Source organism: Spodoptera frugiperda, chromosome 26 (assembly GCF_023101765.2).
Source record: "Spodoptera frugiperda isolate SF20-4 chromosome 26, AGI-APGP_CSIRO_Sfru_2.0, whole genome shotgun sequence".
NCBI lineage: Eukaryota > Metazoa > Arthropoda > Insecta > Lepidoptera > Noctuidae > Spodoptera > Spodoptera frugiperda.
Window position 1 is genome coordinate 4,513,098 of NC_064237.1, and position 20,954 is coordinate 4,534,051.

General features: G+C 34.9%; 5 protein-coding genes across 5 annotated transcripts; 2 read left to right on the forward strand and 3 right to left on the reverse strand.

Annotated features, from left to right (window-relative positions):
- The first annotated feature begins 786 nt into the window (after positions 1-786).
- Positions 787-1,502, forward strand: LOC118264658 (protein chibby homolog 1). The gene is made up of 2 exons (XM_035577245.2): positions 787-1,040; positions 1,235-1,502. Exons 1-2 carry the CDS (start codon positions 857-859, stop codon positions 1,450-1,452), a joined length of 402 nt encoding a protein of 133 aa, XP_035433138.1. The 5' UTR covers positions 787-856; the 3' UTR covers positions 1,453-1,502.
- A 174-nt stretch (positions 1,503-1,676) lies between these two features.
- Positions 1,677-9,085, reverse strand: LOC118264684 (DNA topoisomerase 3-alpha). The gene is made up of 15 exons (XM_035577273.2): positions 8,748-9,085; positions 8,436-8,645; positions 8,018-8,270; positions 7,522-7,692; positions 7,042-7,217; positions 6,374-6,656; positions 5,780-5,991; positions 5,572-5,683; positions 5,033-5,262; positions 4,658-4,796; positions 4,179-4,342; positions 3,434-3,908; positions 2,779-3,022; positions 2,355-2,467; positions 1,677-2,148 (listed from the first exon to the last, which is right to left on the reverse strand). Exons 1-15 carry the CDS (start codon positions 8,913-8,915, stop codon positions 1,973-1,975), a joined length of 3,126 nt encoding a protein of 1,041 aa, XP_035433166.2. The 5' UTR covers positions 8,916-9,085; the 3' UTR covers positions 1,677-1,972.
- Positions 9,086-9,284: 199 nt separating this feature from the next.
- On the forward strand, positions 9,285-10,813 carry LOC118264089 (rRNA methyltransferase 2, mitochondrial). Its single transcript, XM_035576461.2, has 3 exons — positions 9,285-9,597; positions 9,707-9,908; positions 10,057-10,813. Exons 1-3 carry the CDS (start codon positions 9,443-9,445, stop codon positions 10,450-10,452), a joined length of 753 nt encoding a protein of 250 aa, XP_035432354.1. The 5' UTR covers positions 9,285-9,442; the 3' UTR covers positions 10,453-10,813.
- LOC118264088 (uncharacterized) lies at positions 10,802-13,293 on the reverse strand. The gene is made up of 4 exons (XM_035576460.2): positions 13,063-13,293; positions 12,766-12,976; positions 12,348-12,563; positions 10,802-12,030 (listed from the first exon to the last, which is right to left on the reverse strand). Exons 1-4 carry the CDS (start codon positions 13,177-13,179, stop codon positions 11,807-11,809), a joined length of 768 nt encoding a protein of 255 aa, XP_035432353.1. The 5' UTR covers positions 13,180-13,293; the 3' UTR covers positions 10,802-11,806.
- Positions 13,294-13,399: 106 nt separating this feature from the next.
- On the reverse strand, positions 13,400-20,613 carry LOC118264086 (ras-related protein Rab-40C). Its single transcript, XM_050705180.1, has 6 exons — positions 20,089-20,613; positions 19,506-19,643; positions 17,712-17,891; positions 17,356-17,450; positions 15,841-15,958; positions 13,400-15,414 (listed from the first exon to the last, which is right to left on the reverse strand). Exons 1-6 carry the CDS (start codon positions 20,195-20,197, stop codon positions 15,203-15,205), a joined length of 852 nt encoding a protein of 283 aa, XP_050561137.1. The 5' UTR covers positions 20,198-20,613; the 3' UTR covers positions 13,400-15,202.
- Between the last annotated feature and the right edge of the window lie 341 nt (positions 20,614-20,954).

The following is a 20,954-nucleotide window of genomic DNA, read 5'->3' on the forward strand; positions in this document are numbered from 1 at the left end:
GCGAAAGAAAATTAATCTTGCAATCGCCTCATTTCCACAATAGGTAGTTGTATTCTTTAGTGCGTAGGTACTAAATAAGTAAAAGGCATTAGCATAATTAATTAGGTATGACTTCTGAAGGGTTATTCATCAACTCGTCCCACATGCCTAAGGCCCATTTGGGACGACTTGCAGAAAATCAAAATAAATATTATTTTCAGTCTGCAACTCGTCACACGTTACTTTCAAATTGAGAAAGGTACAATCAAAAGAGTTAGTGTGAAATCTATACTAATTAAAACATTGAAGGTAATCGCTCAAGATCCGTGCAGATTATTTTATGATGCTGATAAATTTATTTTATGACCTTTTAAAATGTGCGTATTTGTTAGAGTGGTGGTTTTTTAAATTTAGATAATCGCTTGTAAATGTGAACATCGAGAACTTTATGTAAAATATTATTAATAGAACCACTTTGTATAAAAATACTCGTTAGTATTTTATTGAATAATCTATGAACAAAACGAAACTTAATATACTTAACTTTAAAATATTATCAAAATTATCTTGTCTAACTGACTATACCAAACGATTATAAAGTTTGAAATTCCACCCAAAAAGTAACGTGTGACGAGTTGCAGAATGAAAATAACATTTATTTTATTTACTGCAAGTCGTCCCAAATGGGCTAGGCATGTGGGACGATGAAAACACTTCAAAAAGGTTGATTTGGAGGCAATACCACACAATACCGTGTTCTCCAATCAAAGATAAACAAAATCAATCTACAAACTTTTTGTTTGCACACCCGTTGCTAGGCAACCGTTTGTTATGTTTCGGCTTAACGTCATTTTTAATTTCGCTGTAATGCAAGAAAATGCCATTGTTTAGCAATAAATTCTCCCCAAAAAGTATTCCGGTAAGGAAACAGGACACTACCGTATTGAAAAGTGAACTTGGTAGTGATTATGCATCGAAAGAATTATCTCTCGATGTGGGCCCATTGAAATTAAAGCTGGGAGATTTTGAAATATCTTTTGAAGAAGGTCAATGGATTCCAGGTAAATTGTTAAAGTTTATATGTGGACTTGTGTTTATTTATACTTCATTTAGAATCAACGGTGCACTGGCTACCTGCTCCTAACATACCTATCAATATACCTACATTGATGGACCATCAAGCAATGGATTTCCCATTATAGTATTTTTAAAGGTAGTGTTGTTTTTCAAATGTATTATCCTTTTAAATTCACAGCTTCTGGCAAAGCCGGCGCTGCTCACAAGGAAAATATTCGTCTCAAAAACGAGTTGGAAAGACTTGAAGAAGAGAATAATATGTTAAGATTAAAGTTTGAAATATTATTGGACATGATGACTGACAAAACTGTGGAGGCTGAACAACAAGCCGAAATGCAGAGAGCACAGAGTTTAGGTAATTTGAAACAGAAGAGTAATAAAAAGAAATGGTCTTAAATATTATAGTTATAAGGTTTTAATTTGTGTAAATAAAATAGTTTGAAATATTTACTTTGTTTTAATTACTGTAGTTAATTATCAAATAAAGACGCATTTGATGTGCTATTGGAATATGAGGTCTTTGATTGCCGATAGAAAACTGTTGAAGGCAAATCCTCCGCTAACGTAGGACACCGGTAACTAACAGGGAGTAAACGTGATAGTATTATTAAAAAGAAAAGTATATTAAAAATATGTTTATTTACTTAAATAGTAATATCCTACATTAATATACATATTATACAGAGTTTACAGATCTTAATTTACAAACAAATCCAGTAAGGACAAGGGTTGAGTACCTATCATTAACAGCAGCAATAGAGATTATATGAAAAATCTTATAATTAAATATCACATACATATTTTTGCAAAATATCTAAAATCAAAGAGTATTTTGTTTTGCAGATGAGTAGATACTCAAGGCCTTATATATCACAATAAAATAACTGCCAAATGTTTTATACCGACTTGAAGGTCTTCATTCTGCATTGGGGCACCGTCCCCGAGTATGTCCGGGTTGTTTACAGAGCCCACACAGCCTTGGTCCACCGCGCCCCGCCCCTGCCCCCCTACTTGTGGCTCCACGAGTCCCCCTTCCCCCTCGGCCACGCCCTCTACCTCGATTACTGGTACTGCTACTACCTACACCCCAATCTATAAGACAAATAAGATAATATATGATCGATTTGTTACAGAAAACTGTTTTTAGAAGCATTAAAATAAAGGCCTACTCTCCACGAGGCGACATTTGACGAATGCATGCAACCTACCGCGAAGTTACTGCTTCGTGAACAGTTTTTTATTGCTTCTAAGCAAGATGCAAGCATCTTTCGGCCGCCTATTGTCATCTATCTTATTACCTGGAATAGTTTCGCTGTCAGCCCATTGGAAGAATTTACATCTTGTAGCTATGTCCTTCACACACACGTGGAAAGGACGCCCCTTATTTGGCCCTTCTTTTTGTGCTATCAGTCTGAAATAGAAAACGTGATAATTATGCTATAGAGAAAAAAATTTACATCTTGTTAAAATTATGTAAAATATGTTTGTTACTCAATCAAATCAAAATGGCTAAAGAAATAAGGACGAAATTTGGAATAGGGGTAGATTATGGTTGGGTGCACATAGCTACTTTATATATTTTTTTATATCTCATGAGCGAAGCCGCTCGCAGAAGTTAGATAATACTTATTCAGTAAAAGTAAACCTGAAGTCGATATGAACAACTGTCTTGGATCCCATAACGAAAATAACCAGAAAAGTAGTAATATCATGTTAGCTTACCGTTTACATGGTATCCCACAGTCACACATAACATCATCATTGTTCCCGCCGCTGTTTCTCGGATGACTCGGTGTAATGCCCCAGCCTCTGGTCGTGGTACTGGTGTCATTACTATCCCACGAACTAGTCGGCGGCGTGTCATACGGGTTCTGTACTGAGCCTGAGCTGTCGTTTTCAGGCGCCCAAAGGAAGAAGTCACAGCCACCGTTGTCTTTTCCTGCTTGACATTTATAGAACTGTTTGCCTGGAAAAAAAATTTTTAGAATTTTATAGTAAACACATTTTCTGGATACACCACTACTAGATAATATTTTTTGGTCACTACAGGGCGCGTGATATAACTTGAGTTCTTTATGGTTCATCAGAGCATTAGCTAGTGTCAAACCACACATACACAATCTTCCCAATCCCCGATTCCCCAACAACCCTCAAATTCCTAACCCCCACTGAGTGTGAAAGTGTTTATGGGCGGCGGCGACTGCTTACCATCAAGTGATACGTATGCTCGAGTACCGGCTGTGTTCCATAAAAAATAAAAACGGTACCGCGTCGACATAAATATATGTAGTTAGTTTCTAGCTATGGACATTCAAGTACATTGGCGTTATATGGTGAACAAGAAAACAATAGCCTTTATTACCTAATGCGCACTTACCATGGTTCGCGTTCTGTTTCCGTACAGTCAACAAAATGGCTGGCTGGTTACAACCACAGAGGATATTATTGTCACCATCACTACTCCTTGGTGTCGGCATTCTCGGCTGATTGTTCATTGTATTTTGATTTCTATTCACAGTGGGTGGAGGTAGAAATTGCCTTGGCTGTGTCGTGGTGGGCGTGGGTTGTCTTGGGTTTGCTCGTACTGGTGCGACAGGTATTGTGTTGGTACTATTACTATTATTAGTTCTACTATTCACAGTTTGCGTCCTATTACTATTTATTGGGTTTTGTGGTTGTGTTGCTTGACTTCTGTTCTCCGATACAGGTCTTACGCTAGCGGGGTTTATTCGAAGCAATTCTAAAAACGTCATGTCGCAGCCGCCGATACAGCCGGTGTAAGGAGGCGGGTACAAATGACTGATCTGGTTGTTTTTCCATTCAAATTTCAACATTTTATAGTTTGGTCCACACTGAAAAGATTAAACACATGTTTGAACATAGCTTGCAAATACAGAGAGGTATAATGTAGTATAGTACTTGGCTATAATAATTGCACATCAATATTTGGAAAGAGACAATCGGACAAGCCGCTGCGTATACTATTCATGATTATGAGCCGCTAAATCTATTCTAATTAAGAAAAGTTTCGTACAAAGAAACGATCGTAAACATCACAGAAAGTCGATGTGCAATATTTATCGCCAGATAGTGTACCTTTTTTAATTTATTTTGGTACTTACAGTAGGACAATTGTTAGGCAATACTTGTATCGATTTGACTAGACTCGGCAACCACACTGCGTTCTTACAATTCGGGTATGACATACAACTAATGTACAAATCGTCCGCATTGTTCTTCTTCTGTCGAACAACCATGTCTGTTCCGCATTTTGGACATTTTAGAGCTGTAAAAGAAATATATTTTGAATTAGGATTTCTTTTATTGGTGACTTGTACATCCATAGTACGTTAAGGTTTAGTTGGCAACGACATTCCTGAAATAAAAATGTTCTCGCGAAATCCGAAATATAACGTTTATTTATTTCAAGCATTATCCTAGAATAGCCAACCGAAAAATATAAATTTTCTAAAGTTTCTCCATTATCAGTTTAAGGGATAAATAAAATAAGCTTTGTGAATTTTCTAGAATGTGCTCTTAATGTACCTACTTACTTATACAAAAACCTTTAACATTTGTACATCTTCAATATTGTATTTACCTGAAGGCATACTGACGGGCAGAGACTCGGTCGAGGGAACATACTCATTGGGTTGCTCACGGAACCTTTCAGCCAGCGCCGCGTCGATTTTATTCGCTTCCTGCGCCACTGTTTGGTAGACTTCTTTATACTTTGCTATCTGGAAAATAAAGCATTATTAAAGTTATTTTTGCTGTCTATTGTCCATCTAGATTTGTTTTTATGATTTAGTATTTTTATATTACCATTATTAGTACCATTATTAGTAAGCACCTAAATTCCACATTCAAAACTACTCCAATATAATTTTCAATGGATTTTCGACTTTATTGCAAAGCTAATAAAGTTGAAAATCTTAGGAAAACTTAGTACAATAATAACTTGATACAATTTCACCTGTTCAGCTAAAACTTGCTGGGGTTGTTTTCGACCTTCGCTGATGGCTTTAAGGTCGGCTTCTAGTTGTGCACGTAGATGTGGCTTGGAGATTGTAAGGCCCATGGCGTCGTAGCCCTCGACCAGCCCCATGCCGAGCAAGCCTGGTACGAAGTGAATAGCATCCGCTAACGCCACATACGATCTATTCTTTATAGTCTCTATGTGTTCCGCGTGGGTCGCGTCCGTACCTGGAAAATTAAATAAGTACTGGAAATTAGTTTCAAAAGTAAGGCAAGGTGGCAAAGTCTAAGTCAAAAATTTTTCTTAAGTCTTTGACTGCCAAGAGAAAACTGTTAAGGCAAAGTTTCCCCGCTAACGTCGTTCACCGATGACCACCACGGCGTTCAATGTTGTGTTAAAATATCTTTTACATCCTTTCTATAGAAAATTTTTTAACATGTTTGTATAACGTAGTATTGGATATTATGATTCTTTGGCTAAATCTCCAGTTACTAGCTATACTTCCTCATACATAAGAAATGTATATACTAGCTTACCAATTCCATGTTTCTCCATAAGTGCAATAAGATCAGCTTCGGTTAACAAATTGGGCGGCGACGTATTACCATCCAAAATATCTATGCTCGTCGGATTAAAAGTTTGGCCATTCTAAAACAAAATAAATCAATTGAAACACCCTAATACCTTTATGTATTTTCCTCTCATCCTATTACATGCAATGCAAAAATGGACTTTAATACCTACTTCATAAACATGAATTTCCTTCGACGACCATTTATCATAAGGGTAGACTTCTAAATAATTTCTTGCTGTGATCATCAGACCACTTGCGTGGAACTTTTCGTTAGCTATATCGATGGCGACCGTGGTTTCCTGGCCCTGGGCGTCTTTGGAGCAACATGCGAGAAAAGATCGCACTATGAACTCGTACAGCCGCTGTTCATTGCCCGATAAACCTATGGGAACAGTTATAAAATATTTAAAGAACCGATAATTGTAACAATATTTCGATTAGAATATCATCAATGAGAATATTTTGTAGGACAAAAGCCTATCCATGAATTATGGCGAACTCCCATTGGATTTAGATTTGGCAACCCCTCCACACTTGGCAAGCACAGTTGTGTAGCAGGCACTGCTGATTTAACATATAGACTTTTTTTTTTTATAATAACTATCGTGAGACATACTAAATTAAATAAAAATCACTGTAATTTACGTGAGTTAGTTTATTTAATATTGATTATCATATAACTAACGAATCATATAACGTTAATTTTTGAAGGGCACCAGAATTTTCGTGTTAAATATATGTATTTGAATTTTATAACAACTTACTGTTTGTGTACTTCGTGGGGTGTATGGGCGGATGGGCTTTGTCACTCTTATTGCCCTGTCGTGGAGTTGGACCCCCACTATCTAGAATGTTCTGTGCAAACGCCCCCCAATTGGGGTCACCGGTCTGATGCCCCACTAGCTGTGCCAAGTTCATCTCCTTGGGAAACTCGTTCGTTTCCGTACGCGGGTAACTGATGAAACCTCCAGTGTACAATTTTTCCGCTAATCTCATTGTCTCTTTTGCATTGATTTTTAGTTTTCTTGAAGCAAGTTTTTCAAGTTCCTGTTTAAATAAAACTGTTGTATATGTAAAAACGCAAGCTGATATGTTTTTTTTTATAAAATAGTTATTGATTACTTATTTTAACATAGTTAATGAGAATTCAAATATTTCGATTTTACAGATCATATGAATAATATGGCAATGTTCTTCTAGATTTGAACCGAAGATATTTCAGTAGTTATGCTACAACTAACTTCTGCTAGCAACTTCACCCGTGTTCCCATGGGGTAAAAGTAGCTTATGTGTTATTCCAGACCGTAATCTACCCTGTTTTAAATTTCATCCTGATCTCTTTAGCCATTTAGACAAGATTGAATAACAAACATACACTAAAACTCAACCCACAGAAATAAGATAGAAACAAATCAATACAATTTGAACTTACCACTGTGTCTAAAGGTAGAGGTCTCCACTTGGACTTTGGTTTGGTCTTCACTTCACACACCTTTGCCAGTGGATTCTCAATACAAATGTCATGGAACAATTGACATGCACTTTGGTCAAACAATCTCACTCTTTCCCACGCGAAATCTACACTTAAGTTGTTCATTGTGTGGTTAACTGAAATAAAAGAAAAAAATAATTAATCAAATATATTATAAAACAAATCTGTTAGTTTAAATAAGGTTTTAATAGCCACCTCATCCTTCTTGAAACTTAAAACTTCTGTCAGAAACATCCTACTGGACAGACAGGACTACAATAATTATTATTATCTTCTATACCAAGTATTATGAGTGCCATTAAGTAACAAAGATCCAAACCATCACATTTTTACTATAAGTAAAAATTAAAATCTTATCTAATAAAATAACATTGAAATGGCTGGTAAAAAAGTATAGAAATCTAAAAAAAAAAAACTCACCTCTTATCTTCCAAAAAGGTTCTGATACGAAATTTTCGACAGCCCTATACCTCTCCACAACAAAGCCTAGTGTTGGGAATTGACAGGAACCATAGCTAACTAGACTTTCTGCTAACTTTCTAGGGAAAACTTTTTGCAGCCGCAATGTCTGGAATCTTGTGAATGCTGCACCTGTAATGTACATTGAGAATTAACATTGATTTAAGATCCAAAGCAAATAACAGTGACTGTTATATACTAATACTCATGTTATTTATATTTCACATAACAGTGACTGGTTATTCCAATAACCAGGGAATTGCACTATAAATGTGAAAGTTTGTTTGGATGTTTGTCCATCAATCACACTGAAACTACTGAACGGATTTTGATGAAAATTGGTATACAGAAAGGGTATGAGCTGACTTGGGTGATAGGATACTTTTTATCCCATGGGAATGTAGGCAAAGTAGCCAACAGAAGCTAGGATGTATCATATAAAAATATAAAATTTTACCTATCCTTAAATCTAGTTCTTGTCTTACATCAACAGCATCACTAATGTTCTTATTAGGCTGTTCTAGGTTTTGTAGAGCCCTCCATACAGACACTCCTGTTATCTCTGAGAATTTGGCCCGGAATATTCTTAGATTACTCTTTACTGCTGTGCAAACTTCTATTATTTCAAAACCTATGTTCTCTCCTTCTCTGTCACAATCTGTCCAGATGATTAGTCCTGTGCAGCTTCTCACTTCTCTTTCTAAAGTTTTCTGGAAATATATAAATGCAGAATAAAGATAAATGTGTATACTTAGCAGTTTAGACTATATATGTTTATCTGATATTTGTAAGGAGGAACTAAAAGACCTAATAATGTCTATAGAATAAAACTTATTGTGATATGTAATGTATTTATTCAATGATGTAATATTTACCTTAATCTTTTCATAGTTCTCAGGGCAGTACTTGAAGACAGGTGCGTCAAACAATGCTAGAGGGTTACAAGACTGCCAATGTTTATATGCACCAACAAACTCAAGTCCTAGTAGATGTCCAGAGACTGATGTCATCACCATTTGACATTTTTGACCCATTACTTCAGCCTCAAATTCATAAATTTTGTTGTATTGGGATAATCCTTCGCGCTAAAAACGACATGATCTTTATTATACTCTTTGAATAACTGGAATAACAATATAAGACAACAGTTAAGTTATAAACCTCATTTTAACTTGGAAAGAACTTACTCTCCTAGAAGTTCCTCGTGATAAATGTTGAGCTATATTTTTAGCTGCATCATTCTTCTCAGCTACATTTAAAAACTTCATTGTTTCAGTGGTACACTGACTCAATGTTCTAATAATATTTACGTAAATACGCTTTAGGTTATGTTTTGGTAGAAGTAAATAAATCATATTTTGACAGATTTACATTCTTCCGCTGGCTATATAATGTCTTCCATTCATTGTAATTGATAAATATACCAATCTTTTAAAACTATGCCAAATTATAATGCACTTTTTTTATACAATACGTAAAAGGTAAATAAACAATGACTCCCGCCCAAAATTTGCAATGGAAAATTGACGTTTATCAGGGAATGTTGCCAGCGTTGCATAATTTAAAGCTGTCCAGTCACTATCCTACATATTCTTTCTTTTCGCCTATGATCGGGCATCGGATGGTCAGTGGTCAGCTGGTCACTAAAGTAACTTAAATAGTCTATGGTTACTTTTTAATATCAGCTGTGAACGAATGATATGAATGTCACTTCTGTCACTGTCATTCACTGGCATTTCTTGTTTTCTAGTAGAATGTTCATGACTTGATTGTTATAAATTCATTACTTACACCACAGCTTACACAATTAACGTAAAATGACAAGTTTATAAATAGTTTATCTCTCTTTGTGGTCAGAAACCTATATTATAAATTAGGGACAATGGTGCTGTCGCGCTCATTTGCGCCGAAGCCCTTAACCTATACGAAGATGTGTTTTCTCGTAAACTGCCTCAAAAGATTTAAGAGTTCACAACAATGGTTGAGTCGTCAAAAATCTGATCCTTACGTAGAAAAGGCAAAAATCTATAATTACAGGTGATTTTTGTTTAGAACAATAATAATTCATTTTAATAATGATTGATTGATTTCAACAATAAAAACAATTTAACTTCCAAATATTGACGAATTTTCTTTTGGTTTATAGATGTCGCAGTGCTTTCAAACTATTAGAAATGAACGACAAAACAAACATACTGACTCCAGGCCTGACAGTTATTGACCTTGGTGCATCGCCAGGGTCATGGACACAAGTTGCAGTTCAGAAAACAAACTCTGATGGTGCTGACCCCACCCAACCTAAGGGGAGAGTTCTTGCTATTGACAAGCTACAGATATTTCCAATAGAGGTATTTATTGTCGAACATAAGTCATTATTTTCCTTGCCAAGAATGAATCTGCAATATTTGGAACTAAAATAACATTATCAAGATATCTGCTAAATATAACTTGTTCACAACTGCTGTTGTAATGCAATATTATGTATTCTTTCAACAGGGAGCATCCATTATGAGTAATATGGATTTTTCCACCATTGATGCTCATGATAAAGTAATAGCAGCACTAGATGGCACAAAAGTGGATGTGGTGCTGTCTGACATGGCGCCCAGTGCCACAGGAGTGAAGGAACTGGACAAAGACAGGATTATAGGCCTCTGTTACATGGCCATAAGATTTGCAGCTCTAGTCAGCAAAGTGGATGGTAACCTGCTATTCAAAGTGTGGGATGGGAAGGAAGTCCCTATATTAGAGATGGATTTACAAAGATTCTATAAAAATATTAAGATTATGAAGCCAATGGCTAGTCGATCTGAGTCTTCAGAAAAGTTCATATTAGCTCGAGGCTTCAGAGGCATTCAGAGGCCACTGAGGAATGGAAGATGGGGAGAATAATTGAAGTACATGTTCAGTACATAAACTGAGCTAGTGCACAATTCTATGAATGTTTTGATGTGAGGAGTGAACAGAATGACTTTGCATAGAAAGTGAAGAAGTTAATGTATTGTTTTAAGAAGTCTTTGTGTCAACGAAGTATTGTTAATTGTAAATACACCATAATAATGTAGCATAGATGTATGAGAACTAAGTCTTCCAAGTCATGTTTAAGTGTAAATCTTATCAACTCATAGTACAGTAATTAGCATCATTGTTTAGATAAATATTTGTTTTATATTTGAGTATAATCTATGATATGTTTTGTTAGTATTGTATATGGTTACATGATTAAAAAAGAAACAACCACTTAAAAGATTAATGTTTTGTTTATTTTTATATAATAGCACATTTCCTGAAGCATTTTAATAGAATAATGCTTAAAATATCTATCATTCATTAAAATTTACATGGTTTTTAAAACAAAGTCGTATTAATTTAATGTTCTTAGTAGATTTAAATCAACATTTTCAGTTATAATCTCTGATTATTTTCTTAACAATAATAATTTGTCACTTTTATAAAATAATATCACATCAAGTATTTTTTGATAAAGAGTAACAATACCTAAACCTTTGCTACTTATTTCAAAAATTTCGGACGTTAACTGGCCTTTAAGCAATCACAAATCTAGAAATCTATTTCTTTTTTAGATTACAATACATGATCTTTTTGTTCATAAAATACAAAGAAATATTTTAATTCAAGCAACACCATCGAGTCATTCTTTAGTCACAACACACCACTTGGTTTGTGCACAAATCTGTACCTACTCTGTAAATACAAACGAAAATCGAAAAACGGTATTATGATTCATAATTGACAATCACATTGTCTTTTTACCTAAAGTAGGCAAAGGTGTCGCACTTATTATTCTCCATTTGTTACTCATGTTTCATAAGTACCTACTGAGTTAGTAGTACTTTAGTATTTTTAATTTCTTTCTGGCAGTTTTGACCATAAAGGTATAGGGCACATTTTGAAGAAGGTATCGAACTATGTTCTAGCACGACTGCACGATACTATCACCGCCTAAGTCTCCTCAAGGTGATATAGAAAACACAGGAGCAGTTAATCTAGGAGAATTTGGTGCGTACGTGTAGGGTGAGACACTAACACGACAAATGCATAACTTCCTGCTTTTTGGAGTTTTACAAAGCATTACAAACTACTATAGTAATTAACACCTATCAACAGAGTTAACAGTTTACGTGACGATATGAACTAACTTTGCGAGTAGCTGGGTGCGTGACTATTAGCTAAGTATTAAGGTATGTAGCAGCCATATGGATTATTAAGTAAGTAGCGGAGGCTTCTAGACGAAATGTGTTCGAGTTCCACTATTTAGTTTGTTAAGTTGGGCGGCAGATAATAAGCTGGAGTGCGCAGCATGGTCCAGAAGGAGCAGGCGCTCGCCTCTCTCGTCGCTGGCAGCTCGAACGTTGCGAGCACATCTACCACTACCAGTCTCTAAGGCAAAACTGCTCACAGCACATATAGCGTAGATAAAAGTTAACACGAATAGTGCGCAGCCAAAATCTGAAAGAAAGCAATTAATTTATTAGTAAACGAATTAAAATGATAGACTGAGCTAGTAATATCAGTTGAACTTCGACGGTTAGACATGTTTGTCTCCCTCCTATTCTAACAGTTTCATAAAGCAAAATCGAACACTGGGTAGAATTTAGGGAGTGCAATATAAGACTACCTACAAACTTGGTTGCAAATATTTGCAACAGTAAGTATGTGTAATGTATAAGGGTGCACTAAGCGAAGGTGGGTAGTAGGCCATACTAGCCATAATTAATGGCTTTGTAATATAAATAGTAAGTAATATAGCCACGGATTATACTTACGATAGAGATTGTGACCTCCAAATAGGTTAACAACACACGGGTATCCGTCTCCAACGATGATGGCCACAATAAGTAGGACTACCCCGATGCAAGCTGCCATGATCCAAGGCAGTACATACTCGCGCTTGTACTTGACTGCGCCGTGAAGCAACGAGATACAACACATCAGGTAAATCGATGTCAGCATCGTGCTTGTATACAGAAATATCACGGTCACTGAAATGTTTAACAATATTATTAATGCACAGCGGTTGTTGACCCCTGCAAGTCCATTAGAACTGGTCGGTAGATCAGTCTTAATTGCGATAATTAACAGTTAAAATGGAAAGTTATTGATTGTTTTGCAAGTTGGATGGATACAAAGTAATTTAATTAAAATTATTAATGGCTAAAATAATAAATATCACAATGAAAGAACCTGATGCCAAATGTCGTGCTTTTGCAAATCTGCGCTGATTGTTTGTGCTTATCACTTCTCCATTGTGGTAGCTGAAATGATCCCCGTAAGCCATTTCATACAGTCCGCGCCTGTCGGCATCATCTTCCATGTCGTTGTGCAACATTGACAACATTTCCCCGACATGGGATATACCAACTAGCAATATTATTAATATGAAAGACGATAATGCCTGCGAAAAACAAATGATTACTTAATAATTCTCAAGTTATGTGTAAGTCAACAGCTACTACAAAGAAAAATAATCGTCATACTCACGATTTGATGGACGGCAATTAGAATTGTGCCCTGTCGTAAATTGAAAACGTACAAAAAATTGTTTAGGCGAATCATCATTTTGTGTGAAAGATTACATTGCTTAGTTCTATCAAACATTTGTATTATTTTGCCACTAAACCATTGCCAGTAAGAATTACAAACATTGTTTGGACATAGCCCAAGTCAGAAACTAAGTACATAGCGCTTGGCGCGAGCCGCGCATGTTGGATTCTATTGATTTATTTTTTTGTACCTTGTGCGTAATGCGCATGTATTTGTCGTAGGTTATAAAAACATGAGAAACAGGGTAAAGAGGGATTGTGTAAAGAAAAATACCTTTTTTTATTATAAATTAGTTTTATTTCAAGACTTACGTAATGAATAATAATAGCAATAATAAAATTATGACTGTAATCAACCTAAACCAAACTTTTAGTCGGTATTAGTTTATTTGGATTGTTATATTATCCACTATAGCTATCACAAGTAGACAAATCATAAAGTAACTCATTATAGAAACAAATATGTATATTTACAAAAGAATAATCACGTCACTTCATTTCATAAATCTAAAAATATATTTTTGATAGTTATGATTACTGTATGGTACACATTATACTGTAGAAACAATTTGATTATAATGAATTAAAACATGCTTCTGTATAATAAATAACGAAATCTTAATATTTTAATGATTTCGATCGCAATACTGATGAAATGTGGCGTTTTGGTAACTCATCAAAACAAAACTTTTGAAGTAAGTAAACAGTAGTATCAACAAATTCATGTTGAATATTCCGCAAGGATTGAATTATTTCTAAGGACGGATTGGACTAAACAAGTACTGATTGAAACTGTTTTCGTTGTTGACGTGCTGGGGACGTGACAGAAACGAAATTAAATGCAAAGTAAGCTAGCTATAAACATACACAACCATCTACTATTGATATATCGGTATCATAATTGAAATGTAGCAATAACGTTGACTAATATCCTAAATAATAAGTTACAGTAAATAATATAATATTTATATCTGAAAATAGCCAATATATTTACGATATAATTTAGAATGAACATTTGGTATGCAGTGATCTCTCGTAGTTGATACAAATATAGCCAAATATTTACACGTTATGAGACCTTAAGAAGTATAATACCTTAGAAATAATGGACAATAAGATACTTGTACAATTCGAAAGTTATATTATCCAAGACTGATTTTAAATTACATAAATTGAAATAGAAAAACTGTACTTATGTAACATACTTCATGAAACTGTACCGATGTCACTTTTACTTGGATATAATAGCTTGTCTTTAATATTACGTGACCATCCACGACCTAACAAAGAGGTTAGTGTTGACACATTCACAGATATTTGTGTATGAAGGTGCCGTGTGTTGATGGCACTCGCGTTGTATACTTCTTATTTAATTATATCACCACAGTTTAACAATAGTCATATTATATCACTAGGCACTAATAATGTTAGTCGATATAAAGTTAATATAGGTATTACACAATGGACAAACATAGGGCTAGGATGCCACGTCAAAATATTCACATATTACAATTAAATAACGCAATATTCACATTGTATTCTGTTAAGTAACAATATCTTAGCCTAGTTTTCTAAAATTAGTCACAAATCCGTTGTCAGTTACAGCCTGTATTTTGTGTTAGGATTACTCAGTGTTTGGACAATATATTGTTCGAAGTTTTAATAATAATGTAGTCAAACTTCGTGACAATTGTTAGGGCAACTATGTTCTATCATCTCTATTTATATTCTTAATGATTACCGTTGGCAGTCAAAAACAGATTATCGTAAATGTGGCGTCGATTCCTAACATCTTCACGTCTCTTTTAACATGAGATTCGTAATTAAATGATTGGCAGGATTATGACTTGCGACTGTAGTATTTATCTAGAAAAAAATCTAGATGGATAGAGTACTTAATCTTTACATTACAAGAAAGATTAGTGATGAGGAATACTACGAAATATTACTGAGTCGGAAATGTTTTGATTTAGTAATGTAACAAAATTATTTGAGTGTTTGCCAATATGAATGAAGAGTTAGCCACATTTATAAAGTCATATGTGATATAGGTGTCGCAGTTCAGGCAGTCGGGAGTCTCAGGCGATGTTGCAGGAGTTACGACCGGTGCAGTTAAGTCGCGTGTGATGTGGGTGCTTGTGTGCTCGCGCTCGATGCCGGCTGGGCGCGGCGGAGATCGCGTACGACTTGAGGTGGGACTTCAGTGCCGTCGGCAAAGGGAGCCTCTCCAACCCGTACACCGATGTACGTGCTACTATTGCACGGCAACATAGCTCTTGGAGACTGAGTACTACGACAAAAATTAACAGAATTTATTGAATCTTAAATTCGTGATTATAACGATAAAGTTAGCTAGTTAAGTTCCTCAACTTAAAAAATAAATATGAGTGTAATGAAACTTTTATTCATTAACTAGCTACTTCCGCGCGGTTTCACCCGCTGTGCTCGGCTCCTATGGGCCATAGCATAATGTTTTATAGCCTATAGCCTACTTATAAATGGACTATCCAACACAAAATGAATTATTCAAATCGGACCAGTAGTTCCGGAGATTAGCGCGTTCAAACAAACAAACTCTTCAGCTTTATAATATTAGTATAGATTTATTGTAAAATTTAAGAGAAACTATTAGTTATTATGCCAATAATTACTCCTGTAAAATTGTGTCTTAAGGACATATAAAAAAAAAAAATAGCTCTTGTCATTAAATAAATACCTTTATTGCTTCTCCATAGTCTCTCCATGCCATTTCGATGTAGCGCCATCCGCGACAGTTCACAGAAACTCTCCCTGATGTTGAAGTCACACAGGGGACTGACTTCAAAAAACGCCATGTGGTTCTTGGCGGCATACAGTTCCGCGTCTCGCTCCTGTACTTGCCAATTACTCGTCATATCCCCAGGTGCAAAAAAAAAAAAACGAAATTGAATCCTCCGATTAAGTTACGTGTTCATGCCTTGTGATCAAATGCGGGATGAAGCATCAAATATTCTTTAGTTTATCGAGAAAGAGTTATTTGCACTGCGTTACAAGGAATTGCGGGTAAAGCAAAAAATTTAATAAAAAAAAAATAATCAACACGGCGCAAAAAAGCCAGTGCTCAGCTAAAATGCCGAAGCCCGAGTACGATGGCTCGAGATGCACAACACCAGTTCGTCTAGCGATAATATTGCCGACGAATGCTGCAAGCGAAATCACGGGTAAACAGACAATATTGTTTGACAAGAGATCCTCGCTGATTTTCAACATGATGATAACAAATAGCGTGCAAAGTGCTGTCTAGTGCATACGAGGTTATAACGTATGATTTGAGTACACTAGAAGAATTTTTAGTAAGTTCAAATAAATTCATCGAAACGGAGTTTCGTTGAAAAATCTTTTTTTGTGTCGAATTTAAGAAATAATTTGCAAAGTGCTATACCATTTTATAATCCTTATTAAATGCGCCAACTTTAGTGAAATTTGCCACTACTAGCGCCATACATAATTTATTCAGTACAGTCACTTAAAGTAAGGTGAAAATTTTATTCAGACTATTTGGTTCCTCTAAAACTAACAATGTTTTCCAATCTAAAGCAGTTGGCTAAGAATTTATGATTCCATATTACTGGAGCACTATTCAGGATAATGTAAGGAAGACTGCAGACGAAAAAATAAAGATTTGTAGCAACAAGAGTCAAAAGACTGGCACAGGGTGTACTTTTTCGTGGATAACACATAAGTCACTGTAATTTAAAAACTGTAGGACTTAGATTTTTTTTTATATTTTTCTATAACATTTGGAACCTTGCCGATCATCTGGTGCCTGTTGGACGTCGACTTCAGGGACACCCTGTATAAGCAACTTAATATTTTATAGTTGCTTATATACAATTGCAGCGGTTAAAGGGTTAATAAAAGTTTAAAATAAATAGAAACTTTTATAATTAATAAAAGTTTTATAATTAATAAAAGTTTCTTTAATTAAATAATTTACTGAATTAATTTATTTATTGGAAAATTTAGGAGAAACTAGTATCTATGCCAATAATGAATTTAAAAATAATGTCTAATCGGATTTATTGAAATTTAAAAAAAATATATATACATATAGCACTTGTCAAATAAATACCTTTATTGCTTCTCCATAGTCTTCCATGCCATTTCGATGTAGCGAAATCCGTGTTTTTCTACAGAAACTCATCTCTCTGATGTTGAAGTCGCACAGGGGACTGACTTCAAAAAACGCCATGTGGTTCTTGGCGGCATACAGTTCCGCGTCTCGCTCCTGCACTTGCCGTTTGAAGGCGAGGTGCAAACGATTACCCACGAGGACCTTCGGAACTCCTGGAGTGCAAGAAAGACGTCAACAATCAATTAAAACTGGTCTTGCACGTTATAATGGTATAAGCCGTAAACGAGCAGCGGATCACCTGGTAGCAACGTCATCCGAAACAAGGCGTTATAAGTGCGGCTGACTTTTTGGGGGAATTTAGGCGATGTCTCAATAACTATGCTCGACTATTTTCAACGATTAGCCATAGTCACGAATTCATTTCACCACTTGGGTTATGGATAATTTATCTATGAATGTATAGATTTACATACCGGGGACTTCTTCGAGCCAGATCAATGCTGTCAAAAGCACTTTGGGACGATAAACAAGTAAGCCTTGCGCCCCGCGGGAGTAGGATCTTATAATGGTGCAGAATCGTCCCTGTCCTGAAGTATCCCATAGCTGAAGTTTTACTCTCTTCCCATCCAACAGGATTGTTGTCGTTTTGTAGGCTGGAATTTAATAAATAAATTAATTAAATAATGAACATTTATGTAGGAAATTTACACAAATAATGTGTAATCGGATTTATTATAACTACCCTATTCCGAATCCCATATGTGTGCTGAGACTCCTTATGCCAAAACTGCTCAAGGAATTTTGATATTTTTTAACACAAAGGCTTTTTCTAGGTAGTCCTTATTAGTCAAAGTGCATAGCATATACTAATAAGGTATATCATAAACAATTTTTACTCAAATAAGACCCTATATGTTATCCCTTGCCAAGCTATAGCCCAGCTGATTGTTATATGTAACAGAAAGATAAACAGATATATAGAGAATGGTATGTTTTCATTTGTAGACATACACATAAACTATAATTAGCAAAACATTACATAATAATATGAGGACAAATATTTTCTGTCAGGGGTTTCCCTATGTTACTGGAGTGAAAGTTTATGTTATTAGAGACTGTAGTATATGCTAAATACTCAGATTCATTCTGTAACCTATGAGTGCAAGATTAGCACACATACATACATCACCCATAATATTTCGCATTTTCTACAATTTTACATACCCAGTTCCATACCTATGCAAAATTGCACATAATGGTATGCCATACAGTATACAGCCTATCAATAATAACCAACTTGAATTGACTGTGTCTCTTATTTACATCAAAATTATTAATTATGTGAATAGCTATTAAAATTGAATTTTATATTATGGAATTATTACTCATACCAGTGAGTAAATACTGTATTTACTAATTCAGTTCAACAATGAGTAAATATGTTATTTTGAAATTATACAAATATCCCTAGAAATGTTCATGTTATTTATTAGCTTTCAACCTCAATGGATGTCTAATTAAAAAGCGATTATGACACCACCAATCACTGATCATGCGGAAAATATTAATTTATTAACAGTTTATGGACCAAAGCTATGACCAAAGTCCATAGGCATGTTAGGCATCCACAATAGTCAATAAATAAGTTTAATACCTTCATTTCTAATTAGTTACATTGGAGGAAAATATTTTTGGGGACAAAAATACAAATAGATTAATTAAAATTGTAAAGTTAGGTACAAAATACTTAATATGATTCATGTATTAAAATGTTGCTAAGGTTGTACACTAGATAAGCATGAAGCAATTAAACTCATGTGTGAATAATTGATAATAAATGTTTTTATAACACTATCAAGGTGATATAAATAAATGGATAACCTTACATCTCTAATAACTATGAATGGATATTTTCATTTACAATATCTAGCTTAATATTGGACAGACATGAATTAAAAGGTTGATAGTAATCAACTTTGTTGTCTGTTATACAACTACACTAAATATGACTGGAGAAATTTAGATCAAATATAGCCTAGTCATACTTTAAGCCCTGTAATATTATCTTAAAAGAACTAATGTCATTAAACTTAAGTACATTAGTAATAACTAGTGTATTATAATATACATAATTAATATCTTAAAGCATCAGTTGTGGCACAGAGCCATAATAATGTTATTCAATAGGGGCATGTGACTTGTCAACACCAGATTAGCATCAATACAATAGCATATTCTTATGTGAATAGGTAATAGTATTAGCTTACCACTGCCACTACAAAATGGTGAGTCAGCTGACCCATCCTCTAGGTCCTGAAGGATTTCTTGTTTACCTACATCTGAGTCTCCAACCAAAAGTACCTTTAGCAAGTAGTCATAGGATTTTGGAGCTGCAGGTGGCCGACCTGGAATTTGTAATGATTTCTTGTATAATCATAAACTCACTCTAAACAAATGAAATAGAGTCTATACTTTCATAGTTCCAAATCAGAAGTCTTATTTTTGTAATGAGCTTGATAGTGATACAAACTCTCTAATTGTACTGTATTCAAATTGAATTCATACAAGATAACTATTTGCAGAGAAATAAGAATATTTTGACATAATAATTAGCACCATGTCCTATTTAAGCCAATTTGAAAGTTGAACTTTTTAGTGAGTTCAATGTTAAATTCTCTGCATTTGTGAAGGATTTAGTGGCATATTCATCAATAGGAAAATATATGTTTATAAATATAAGTTGTAGAATAAGCCCTCTCCCTAATAAATGAGCAAAATCATTGTAACATTTTACCAATTTAATTTAGCAAGTGACAGACAACACTTGTTCTAAATATGTGCAATGTTTACCTGTCCTTTGATGATGTGACCGAGGTAATGTAGTACTTCCATTTTGAGTGATTGGACTAGTCCCTTGTTGTGGGGTCGCTACCATTCCAGATGAAGGATACATAGTCATGGTGAGTTTGGAGTTACTCGCCTGATCTCCAGGTGGTCTAATCCACACACAAGTTTATACATAATACTGTTGAATTTAGCCCTTCTGGTTATCCATCAAGGTAAACTTTCACAAAACATTCATAGTCATTAGAATTACGAACAATAATCTGTTTATCAAAACAAGAAATAATCCACTTTTTCTTCAATCTGCCAAGTAAAATAACATACGTGCTTATAAGCAAGGTCGCCGCATAATAGAGCTTGCAAGTAATTTTACTTATTTCTTTCAATCTGTCTTCAGTCTAAACGGTTTTAATATTATATTTTCACCTATTAATTGCTTTCTCAATTACGTTTAATTACGATATCGACACAAAAACAACCCAATTTTCACGAAATATGAATGAACTTGAACGAATGACAACGGTCTTACTTCAGTCAAAGAACGAATGAAATAAAATAGGTAAACCATAGACTACTTCGTGATTCATCAAATGGTGTTAGTTCTTTGGTTTTTGAGCAAGTTGAACCGAAACTACCAAATTCACAATTTATATGGAACTATGTAGTTTTCCCGTGGGATAATATAAATAGATATCCTATATGTTATTCCAAACAAAAATCTACCTCTGTTCCAAATTGACTGCCTCGCTGATCGAATGGTCGCAAGTGCGACTGCCGAGCAAGGGGTCTCGGGTTCGATTGCCGGGTCAGGTAAAGTATTACTGGGCTTTTTTCGGATTTTCGAAAATTTTCTCGGTAGTAGCACGGAGTCT